Source organism: Henckelia pumila, chromosome 1 (genome assembly GCF_033568475.1).
Source record: "Henckelia pumila isolate YLH828 chromosome 1, ASM3356847v2, whole genome shotgun sequence".
Taxonomy (NCBI): domain Eukaryota; kingdom Viridiplantae; phylum Streptophyta; class Magnoliopsida; order Lamiales; family Gesneriaceae; genus Henckelia; species Henckelia pumila.
In genome coordinates, this window is record NC_133120.1 from 50,210,135 (window position 1) to 50,222,375 (window position 12,241).

Sequence of the window (12,241 nt, forward strand, 5' to 3'; positions counted from 1 at the left end):
CCTCTTCGAGATGAAATCATGGCTTGCGCCACTGTCCACCATCGCAACCACCTCTCGACCCTCTAAACCCGCCTTTATTTGCAGCGTTTGAGGGTGATTGATATCATTGACTGAATATAATGGCAACTCCAAGGTATTGTACTCCACATTCGAAGTTACTGCCCAAGTCTCACCTTCGCCCATCGGCTGCGAACCCTCTTCTTCTCCAGGCCCTAGCTCACTCCATCTATTTCCAATCTTCCTCGGCCAAAATGGTAACCCTCAAGTTTTTATTGGCGCAGTGCATCGGATGATACGGCTCCCCACATTTAAAACAGAGTCCCTTTTTGTGTCGGTGAAGAAACTCTTGGTGAGAAATGATTCTATCATCGCGGCCGTAGGCATCGAAGCCCTAGCCCCACTGCCACTCCGCTCAGCGCCGCTATTTCAACCGTATATAGGCCACAAACTTCCGCCGGTAGGTGCTGGGGTGAAGGGTCTATGTACGGATAGATCGCGTGGGCTTGTTGTCTTTGTACTCCCATAAGTCGGTCGATGATTTTTATTTGGGTAACCGCCATTGAATTGGGCCTGAGAAACCCAACCCATTCCAGATAAAGTTTTCTACTCATGGCTCAACCCAGAACCCGATTCGTAACTTCTCCGATCCGCCATCGCTCCAAACAACTCCATCTCCAAACCTCTCGCCAATGTCATGGCGCGATCCACCGTTTGAGGGCTATGGACGATCATCTGTCTTCGTATCTCCTCTCTCAGACCACTCATGAAATAGCCCAGACATTGATCCTCTTGAACATCTCCTACCTGTAGAACCAATGTAGACCCGAGTCACCACTAAACATACTAATAAGTATGCATAATTAAACTTAACAACAACAAATAAACAGCGAAAACAACTTAAGTAATTTTACAACCCCAAACGAAAACACAGATGATAATCTCAGTCTTAAACATTGATACAATCACAACAGTAATCACAACCCTGCACGAGGACAATTGTTGAAGCAAGGACAAGCACACTCATGCAATCATTCGGTGACCTTAAATTTGTGGCTAGATTGCTGGTAAATTGCATCAATTGCCAATCCAAAGCATCATCGAATGCGACGGAACAACAAATTTTGTTAAAGTTGTTTCTTTCGACAATATTTTGATGAATATTATATAATAAAGAAATTTTGTGAAGAAAGAGATCTGTATAATTTTAACTTCCCCGTGCTATAATGAAGGGTCACCTTACAGTTTGATAGCCAAAGAACGAGCTTCATAGATATTGACAATTGTCATTGAGTCCTCTACAATTTCTAAATGGCGGTCGAGGCGGCCGGCTAGGCGGTAGGCGGCCCTTGACCGCCCCGCCTTGGCATCAGGCGACCTCTTCAGGCAGCCCTAAGCTGTCCGATGGGCCAGGCGGGCAGCCAGGGTGTCGAGGCGGTGGCGGCGGGCGCTCGGGCGGCTGAGGCGATAAACAATTTTAAATTCCAGTCAAATGTCAAAGTCAATTAATTTAAAAACCTAGTCAAAATCAATTAATTTTAACCCCTAGTTATAATAAAAACATAACCCACTTTCTTTTGTTCACTTTTTTTTATAAGAAACAAGATTATATTAATTACTCTAAAATTATGATGTACAATATGCGGACAAGTGATCCGCCATCGATAAAGAAGCTTTCATGATTCTACCCCTACCAACAAAATGCAAAAGCCCAATCTCGTAATAAATCCGAGATCGAAACATTCTCAAAATCTACATGAGACCTTATCCACGTAGAAACTTTGATTTTGATCCTTTCCCAACATTCGTCAATCGACTCTTCAAAGTCTTCAAAAATTCTTCTATTTCTCTCCAGCCACACGGACCAGCAAACGCCATGAACGATCACCCTCCAAAAGATTATCCCTGTCTCGCCCAAAAGATGTCCAATATCTTGCGTTGATCTTGGAGTCACCCAAACCAGCCTCAACTCTATCAAGGCTCTACCCCAAAGCCCACTCGTAAAAGTACAATGAATGAACATGTGGTCTTGCGTTTCCCTCTCTTTCCGACACATCGCACACCAATTGGGGCATAGAGCACAAGTACGCCACCTTTTTTGCATCATTTCCGAGGTCGGCACATTGCCCACCTTTTGTTTTCACTTTTGGTTCCAAGTGGTTTCAACATCAACCACTAGGCCCACACGCCTCAAACTGCCAGCCGCCGCAGCCCCCCGCCTCAAACCGGATGATGAATCTTTATTAATTATCTTATTAGTTTGCATTTATATATTTATTTGCACCTTGTCTAGATGATATTATATTTATGAAGTTTCTTGACATCTTACATAAAAAATTATGACTATTTGTGATTACATTGTATGACTATATATGATTACCCATAAAAAATTGCTAAATAAAATTTAACCGCCTAGGCAGTCGAGGCGGTAGGCGGTCATTGACTGCCCCCGCCACCGCCTCCCGCCATTTACAACACTGGTCCATCTATTTCTACTTAATTCATATGATTTTGTAATAAATTTAAATTCATTTTTACCTTCTGTTAAAATGGATTATTTGCTGAAATGCGTATTGTCTTTTGTGAAGTTCGTAATTATGTTTTAACAGGTGAATTTACCAGAAGAGAAACCTCGACAGATATGTGGCCTTGAACTTCCTGGTATTCACTCATCCAGATATATTGTTCTTTCTCTTTGAAGCTCGATCCATCTATAGACTTTTGTAGTTTAGTGTATTTTAAATTTGAGAAATAATATCATATGCTGATGTGTGACAGATAATCTTTGGATTGCTTTTAATTTGAAACATATGAGCTATCTTCTGTTTCATCCGCAGAAGATGTCTCCTGTGAAGGAGTCCATCATTGGAATTACAAAAAATTTCTGTCGAACAGTCCTTATATGTCTTGTGAATACTTCAGTAGCTTTTTTGTCAGTTTGAGTCTCATTTTATTTTCGATAATGCAGAAGAAGTTTTGCAGGGAGTTGCTGCAGGCATTGACTTGTTTGACTCAACGTATGTTTTTAAAACTCAGCAATCCTCATTAGATTCCTTCATCAATATCATGTATTTCTTCTGCAAACTTTGAAGTGTAAGCCAAAATTGTATCTAGGTACATATATCATCTTACACTTGGAGGCTTTGCACTTGCATTTTCGTCACAGAATATTTTGAGACATGGTTCTGTTGATCAGCATACTGATTATGATAGTGATGGCACAAAGATCAATCTGAAGGCAACCATTTACAGGCAAGTATCTCTAAATTGTAGGTATCTTCACTGTATTTCACTTTGCAGCTTGCTAAAATTACTGTTGCTGTGTTGGAAGATGTTCCCTTTACGTCAATTTGCGTTGCACAAAACACTTACTGATGAAGAAACTAAGTACTCATGTAACAATATTTATGATTGGTTGTGATGCAGGAAATATCAAGTCCTTTAGCTTTAATCCTTTATCCATCTATCGTGTTGGCTGTAAATTGCTATTATGTTGAAAATTGAGCTACTCACATTTCGTTGATTTGATTGCAGAAAAGATATGTCGCCTATTCTGGAGAATTGTAACTGCTACACTTGTCAGAATCATACAAAAGCATACCTAAACCACTTGTTTAATGTCCATGAAATGTTGGCACAAATTCTATTGGAAATGTATGCAGTGATTATTTTACCAAATTGTTGTTTCAATTTTTGCTTTTTTGAATTGCTAACAAAGGCTTTTCGTCCCGTTTTACCAGTCATAACACGCACCACTATCTGGGATTCTTCCGGTCGATAAGAGAAGCAATCAAGGATGGGAAATTTGATCATTTTCGAAAAACTTTTGTTGAAAGCAGGCGTAACCATATTTTTGCTGCTGCCTTGAATTCATGATTTATGTATGGCCTTTGATGTGGCACTTAACAAAGAAGGATGCAGGGAGCTTGTATCGGGTCATGAACGGTTTCCAGTATTAAATAGAAGGTGAGATTCTTTTCAATGCTATTATTCTAATGCTGCTCAAACTAGCTTTAACTAATATGGTAAACTGAACTTGAATTGATGAGTAGACTGGCGATCATATGCATATTTAATAGAGCTCAATTGACATGTATGTGAAACATGTGTGAAATATTCTGCTTTATTTTGTGGAAGCATTTTTGCGTGGCCATCTTGTATTTCGTTTATATACCCTAGTGTGCAGGATTTTTATGAGCGACCACTAATTTATTTCGTTTTTATACCCTAGTGTGCAGGATTTTCATGAGCGACCACTAATTTTTTTTTAAAAAAAAAATCACTAAAACCCATAGTGGTCGCTCACGAAAATCCTGCAAACTAAAGATATATATAATTTTCCAAATTAATTTATTTTTTTTAAAAAATATCTCTAAATTTCGAAATGAAAATAAATATTTCCTTCAATATTAATGTTTATATATATAAATTTCCAACTTAATTTATTTTTTTTAAAAAAAAATCTCTAAATTTCGAAATGAATTAATATTTCCCAACTGGTTCAATATTAATGTAGAGCTCTCATTGTGTTTAGAGTTCATTAGCGGGGAGAGGTCACCTAATGTGATTAGTGGTGGAACGAGTCTTAATTCTTATAAATTGAAAATGACGAAGGAAATTGAAGATCAAGAGTATGGCAATTTGAAGAAATTAAAAACCTTATGTATGAAAGTTCAAGTTTTTTTTTATTATTGTATTGTTTAATTATGTTTAATTATTCGAATTTTAAAGTCTATATTTTTGTAATTTATTAATTAATTTCGAATTTAGGTTTTATATATTTAGGTTTCTTTGGTTACAAGGTAAATTTTTTTTTTTTAAAAAAAAAAACACCGCGGATAGCGGGGGTTAAACAGATCCCTACTTGTATATTAGCAAAAACAGAGAACAAACACCAAAGGGGGAGATGATTAGACAAAGACCTCCCCAACGGTAAATATATATACATCAATACATCATATCCTAAAAATATAAACGACAACAAATGTCCTAAATAGAAACATCATCAACGATGGATAAGGAGAAGCCTATAGAAAACGTTCACCGAATATAACCAGCATCAAATAGCAACTCAAGGAGGTTGCCCAGAAGAAGCACGCTGTCTGCACTGCTGAGTCAAAGAGGTATAGCGTTTCTGAGAGCGCGTGCGAACAGATAGGTAAGGAGGATGACTCGCAGAGGCATGGGAAGCCGCCGAAAGCTTCACCTTCTTTCCCTTATCAAAAGCAAAATCCATCATTGGTAAACTTACAGGGGCTGGAGGAACAAAGTCCTGACCCTAACCATCAGCAGGAACATCAGGTTGTGGCGTAGCAAAAGCCATCACCTCTATTTGTCCAAACTCATTCTCAATAATCAACTACGAGTTCGAAGCAGAACTAGTGCCAATAGCAGAAGATCTCTGTCCCAAATCCTCATTCAAGTCCCGGAGGGCCTCAAATGGGTTCAACGAAGACTGAGGCAAAACAAGACCCTGAACCTGAGGACGTCGCTGTCTACCGTTCTTATGAGTCCACCCATCCACAGCAATCGAAGGACAACAATAGAGGGAGGAACCAAATCCTATTGGCTACCCCGAGACTAGCCCCCAGTAGGTAGGGCAGAAGCCTGGCGTCTGGACCGTCTCTGTCGCCCAAAGGGCCCATTCCGAGAGCAAAGCTCAAGGGAATGACCCAACAACTTGCAGCGAGTACAGAAATGTGGAACATTCTCATACACAACATCCACTTTATGATAGAAATCTCTCCATCCAACCCAAATCTGCTCCGAACGAGCCAAGAGGACATCCATCTCAACACAAACCCTAGCAAAAGAACATCGGGAACCCTCAGAAGTGATATCATCAATCTTAACTGGTTTACCTAAGATCTTTGCTATCGGATAAAGACTTCTTTTATCATACAGATGAAGGGGCAAATCAGGAAACCTGACCCAAACCGGAACAACCGAAGATTCCTCAAATTTAAATTCAGGTGTCCATTTAGAGAATCGAATCGCAACTGACCTAATAGAAACCTCAGGCCTACTCCAAAAAAACAGATAATCCTCCTCCACTGAAAGATTTAAAATCTTAAAAATCAAGAAGAAGAAGTTTCACCGTATGCGAACCCTTCAAGCCAATACGTGAAATAGCAACAAGTATACCACAATTCAGAGTCACACCCCTGTTCCCAGATATCCTCCCAACCAAAGCAAATTTAAAAGGCTCAGATAAGGAGGAAATAACCTGATCCGAAAAGAGAATCCCAAGGATCCCGTCACGTAAAGTCGAAGCGAGGGCCTCAATTGTCGAGTCCGCAAAACCATCAAAGCACAATTTGCGCGAACTAGGAGACGAGGAGGCCGCAACATCCTTAAAAGAGACCGTAGGAAGAACTGGAGGAGCCGAAATAGCAACCAAAACAGTCAAATCCAATTAACTCGAAGGGTTGACTGCCGAGTCAACAGTAATGGGTTGACTCGGTGACTCGGCCGAGTCAACCCGCGAGTTACCACCTAGACCACGAACGGCAGCCAGCGAAGAGGAGGGGAGCACAGAACCGATGGCCAAACTCACAGACTCGATCAGAACAGGGGCGAACCGGGGCAACTCAGTCGCCGGAGAGATGAACCCAATTTTTTCCTAGTTGAAGTAGGTTTGGTTGTCCGTGAATACTCTATTTGATTATCAATAAAGGTTGAATCTGTTGAAAATAAGAGTTGGAAATGTTCAAAATAAGTATGTGATGATTAAAATGTGTAGTAAAAGTCAAAGTAAATAGTAAAATTATTAAATGTGTATTTTTGGGCTATGCTCAAATGAGTTTTTATAAATAGGCATCTTCTTTTGTGAAGAAGGACACAATTGAGTGAAGTGTTGTAAAAAGTAAAAAATTTACGATAAAAAGTAAATTTTCAAAATTTTCACCGTATGCGAACCCTTTAAGCCAATACGAGAAATAACAACAATTATATCACAATTCAGAGTCACACCCCTGTTCCCAGATATCCTCCCAACCAAAGCAAATTTAAAAGGCTCAGATAAGGAGGAGATAACCTGATCCGAAAAGAGAATCCCAAGGATCCTGTCATGTAAAGTCGGAGCGAGGGCTTCAATTGTCGATTCCGCAAAACCATCAAAGCACAATTTGCGCGAACTAGGAGACAAGGAGGCGACAACATCCTTAAAAGAGACCGTAGGAAGAACTGGAGGAGCCGAAATAGCAACCGGAACAGTCAAATCCAAATAACTCGAAGGGTTGACTGTCGAGTCAACAATAATGGGTTGACTCGGTGACTCGGCTGGTTCAATCCGCGAGTTACCACCTAGACCACCAACGACAGCCAGTGAAGAGGAGGGGAGCACAGAACCGGTGGCCAAACTCACAGACTCGTTCAGTCTATAGTTTTTTTAAATGTATAATCCGATAATCAAACCATTTAGTTACGGTCTGGTTCTGTTTTATAGTACTACGATCCAGTTTATACGGTTGGTTTTTGCGGTTTTTTAAATAAATTCAATGGATTGATTATATATCATTATACGATGTGTAAATTAGTAATTTAAATTTAATTTTATGTAATTTTTCATTTGGTTTTTCGAATTTACAATTATAAAATTTGATGATTGAATTGTCTAAATTCGGTTTAAATTTTTTTAATAATGCTAAGTTATTTAAAATTGGTTTGATATCTTTTCTAATTATGCGATTGATACAATAAATTATATCAAAATTTATAAATATTTTCAAATAAACTTTTTAGTGAAAGTGTAATTAGTTATATAAGTTTAATGAATAAAAAATACATAGAAATAAATATGCAATAATTTGTATTTGAATTATTAAAATTATATTTACTTAATAATAGACAAAATATGAGTAAAACATTTATTTTTATTAAAATACAATTTAAAAAGGCTGGTTTGGTTTTGAAGACAGAAAGCCATAATCAAACCATAATAATTTTGATTTTAAGTTATAAAACCAAAATAAGAAATTCAGATGATTGTTCGACTTGGTTTTTGGTTTTTCCGATTTTGATTTTTGGTTTTCTCTGTTTAGATCATATTATGCATACCCCTAGACATACCCGTTTAATTCCCTATCACCGTAATGTTTTTAATTTTTTTAATTTTTGTTATTTGGTGATATTTTTTCTCGTTATTTGTTTTATTGTTTGTTGGTTTTTCACAACCGTCTATTTTGATTGCTAAGAAAAGTGTGTTTTTATTGGATAATTTCATCCTACTTTTACAGGCATTATCCAAATGATGCATTTAAAGAGGGAGATTTATCAATATTTGTGGGATCCACTGAAAAAATTGTAGACCCCATATTTATTGATAAATCTCAAACCTTGAATCTGGGTTGAGACAATACCTATGTAGATAGGATCTCATTTACCTTATTTACTCATCATGGATGTCCATTAATAATGACTAAAAGTGTATATAACTGATGTTCTCTTTACAACATAACCAATGACCGTGTCAATCCTTGCGACATCAGATATATCTTATACCAATATCAATATCAATATCAATATCTTTAACCTATATTTGTAAGGTTTAATTAATTTTTAAAATAGCTTATTTTCGGAAGGTGGGATTCAAATCTTAATTTTAGATGATCGGATCGCAAATGACCGGATCTCATTACATCTCATGCTCCGGTAACCGGATCTATAGATCCATTTCCTAAAAAATGAATAATATTTTACTAAAGGAAGGAAATCGTAGTTTTATTTATTTTATTTTTTTTTAAATGTAATACTTTCCAAAATGTCTATTTCAAAATATGTTGAGAAATAGTAGTTCATATGAGACATAGTTTTTTTCTTTTTGAGCCAAACAAAACAAACCTTTATTAACTCAGATTAGTTTCGTGACAATCATGAATCAAAGGAGCATCATATAAGACAGATGGACTAGTAGAGAATTGATCGATTGAGTAAGATTATGAACAATCATATTTAGAATCGTCAATTTGGGTTAGGCTCGTCGGGTCAGTTCACTTCGCCACACAATTTAAGTGGGTTGGGCTGAACTTTTTTCAACTCAACTAAAGGTGGGCCTAGGAGGGCCAACCCGCCTAGGCCCGCGGGCCTGGAGAATTATTATTTTATTTTTATTTTTATTGTGATATATGTATTTTTTAATGAAAATTGTGAATTTTTTTGTATTAATTACTTTATATAAAATTTACACGGATGAAATCAATAATTAAATTTTTTATTAATATGTTTCTATTAATATTTATATTTATAAAATGAAATTTATAATTAATTATAATGATTTTTATTTATTTTTATTTGTAGTCAGTCAACCCGCGGGTCGATCCGCCTAACCCGCAACCCACCTTGGGTTGGGTTGGGTTGAGGATTTTCAGTTCGTCGGGATGGTGGGCTGACCCGTTCTCGACCCGCCAAAAGATGGGTTTTTGGTGGGTCGGCCCGCCCCGCCATGGGTTGGCCCGTCTGACAGGTCTAACCATATTCGCTTGATGGACTAGCATGAGAAGTGGCCGTCGCCTTGCAAACAGAACATTGTAGTGACTTTATTTTTACAGAAGGGAACAACATTCTCCAATTATTTTTCCAAACTCGCTGCGGTCTATCGAACTGTTGGGTTTGGATCCTGTGCAAATCTGAAACTGTTCATCTTGTGGCTTGAATGATGTTGCAACACGTCCTAGAACATGACTCCAATAGGAAGTTAAAGTCGAGACTAAAGTTAGACTCTATGTCCTTAAGACGAATTTTTCCCACACACGGTGCTTATGAAATATGACAATCGTCTCTCAAGATACAAAGACTTTCGTTTTGTAATAGGAGCACTCCAAATTACAAAACCCGGCGAACTTTGAAAATGCTTTTTGAACTTTCTAAAATGAAGAACAAAATATTGATGCAACAAAATGATTGTGCACGAAATATATGTATTTCCAGACTGTGTAGATCAAAACTTTTTTCATTCAAACATATGTGATATATTTATAGATATTAAAAAACCTTAAATAAAAAGGTGCATCACATCGATTGAAATTCTTCATCAAAAGATGTCAAGCATAACTACCCCCACATAAAATCATTCGGCTGAATGGGTTTTTCAATTTGAATCACCGAACTAAATTCAAATTCAAATTAACAAATCCAATTTGATTTGTTCCAAGAGGTTTTGGTGGCCTCTTTGCCACTTGTTGCATTCTTTATTTTCATTTTCTTTTAATACATTTAAATATATAATATATATAATATTTTAATATTCAATCTTTTTACTCGATAAAATCCAAACAATTCTTTGGGAACACATTATTAATTTCTCATTCACCCAAATTGGTAATCGAGAAATAATTTATCACAAATATTTTATCGATTCTAAATGGGTACACAACCCAAATTTCCAATAATCCCCCACATGATTAATGCATATGTATGTACGTAATACAGACTCTTAGAAAGTTCAATCGAAAGACTATTGCATTGGGAGAGGTAGCTTTTGGCTTTGAACCTTCGGTAGTAGAATACCATCGGATTTACTAGCTAGTTAGTGAATGTGATGTCTTGAACTACCCAGCCGTTTGTGTAAACCAAGACAATGGTATCAACACAATAACCTTTCTCACATATTACTAGTTGTAACACCCCAAATTTATCTTAATTGAGTTTATTTGAGATAATCGGAGATTACAGAGTTCAAGAGCCAACTTGATTTTGATCAGGGTTTATTTTGAAATTTTTGGATTTTTCAGGGACTAAAATGCAAATATGGAGTTTGTTAGATATTTATAGCTTGGATTGACCTTTTCTTTACTCCATCATCCCCTCCAAGCCGCCTTCCTCCATTGGAGATGCCCCATAGCTTCTTAGAGCTTTCAGATTTCAGTTTCCAGTCGATCCGTCCATTAGAATTTATTTCTGAAGGCAGATTAGCGATCACGACAGCGAGAGCTTTGTTCTATAGTAAGTTTTCTCCGATCAGTTGCACTTCTATTTTCGGATGTTGTTAAAATCGATTGAGTTTCGGTTATGTTGTTCTTGAACGAGTTCTTATCGTTTATTCTCAGTCGGTTTTGAATTACACCGTCGTTCGGAATTGTTATGATTTTTGGAAGCATTTTCGAAAAAGTGCATTTTGAGATGTGTTGGATTTGTTTTGTTTTTGTTGTTTTAGCATTGATTTGGGTTGTTTGCAATGCTGTAATGCTGTCTGTGTTTCCGGTTTGATCAGTTATAGTTGTTATGCCGCCGGTTTGAGTTTTGGGATTTTGAACCTTTTTTGAGTTGTAGAACTTTGGCAATTGGGTTGTTCGTCGTTGTTGATCATATTTTGCCTCTGTACAGATTCGTTTGAAGTTTTTCGAGCCCAGAGTTAGCAGCAGTCGATCGTAGAAGAGTTGGACGAAGAGCGGTAAAGAGTTTACCTTGAGCAATGTTGTTGTTTAGGTTGTTTAGTTCTGATATAACCTTTTTATTGTATCTTATCCAGAGTTCGAGCTATTCGTATCGAAAGGTACAAGCAGTCATCGTTTTAGCGGGATAGCACACTCAAGACAGTTGGTTCTTGAGTTTCCCTTAAAATCACATACTTGCATCAATACTTGTTCTAGAATGTGGGTCTTGTATTTTGTTGTTTGAGTTTTTGTTATTATGGCTTAATGCTTAATGTTTTTCTTATGCATTCATCTTGAGCCAAACCTTTGATTCAACGGGCAGAACAACCCTTTTTGTTTAGACGTTTTGGGGGCTATACTGTGAGTGGCCTAGGTTGTAGAAGTTCACCTAGTGTCAGCATACTCCTTATAGCCGCACCAAAGTCTAGGGGATTGGGATACGTGGCACCACCTCGATTGGGAGAGTCGGTGAGTCGTTACGTGATCTCATCCTCGGGATCCCAAAAGCATACCAGCAATCCCTTGTTTATCAGAGTTGATATCCCGTTTTTAAAAGACATGCATTTCATTCGTCTTAACATTGAATATGTTGTCTTGATATCATGTTGTTGATATATTATTTGTATTGCTTGTTATGTTGCTTTTACTGGGAATATCATTCTCACCGGAGTTATCCGGCTGTTGCTTTGTTTTGTATGTGTACTTGGAAACATGTGGGGCAGGATCGAGTCAACGAAGATCTGGTTAACATCAAGAGTGAGAGATAGAAGTGGGACTCGGTTTAGACGAATCAGCATGTCTATCTAGTTTATATTGGAACATTTTTAGAACTCGAACTTCTTATTATCTGTTGTATCGTTTATGCGAGTATT

The 12,241-nt window shown here is 37.4% G+C and overlaps 1 protein-coding gene across 12 annotated transcripts in view; it reads left to right on the forward strand.

Annotated features, from left to right (window-relative positions):
• Nucleotides 1-11,386, forward strand: part of LOC140877605 (uncharacterized) — a 33,112-nt gene extending 21,726 nt beyond the window's left edge. For 8 of the 12 annotated variants that reach the window (XM_073281141.1, XM_073281149.1, XM_073281159.1 and 5 more), the window contains 5 exons: nt 2,607-2,658; nt 2,966-3,014; nt 3,112-3,249; nt 3,532-3,651; nt 3,738-4,195. In XM_073281141.1, the coding sequence (XP_073137242.1) occupies nt 2,607-2,658; nt 2,966-3,014; nt 3,112-3,249; nt 3,532-3,651; nt 3,738-3,873 (495 nt within the window). In that variant the 3' untranslated portion in view covers nt 3,874-4,195. Of the gene's footprint in view, nt 1-2,606; nt 2,659-2,965; nt 3,015-3,111; nt 3,250-3,531; nt 3,652-3,737; nt 4,196-4,513; nt 4,748-11,319 lie in introns of those variants that run through there. The other 4 variants (XR_012149294.1, XR_012149295.1, XR_012149292.1 and 1 more) reach the window with 4 other exon arrangements.
• The last annotated feature ends 855 nt before the right edge of the window (nt 11,387-12,241 follow it).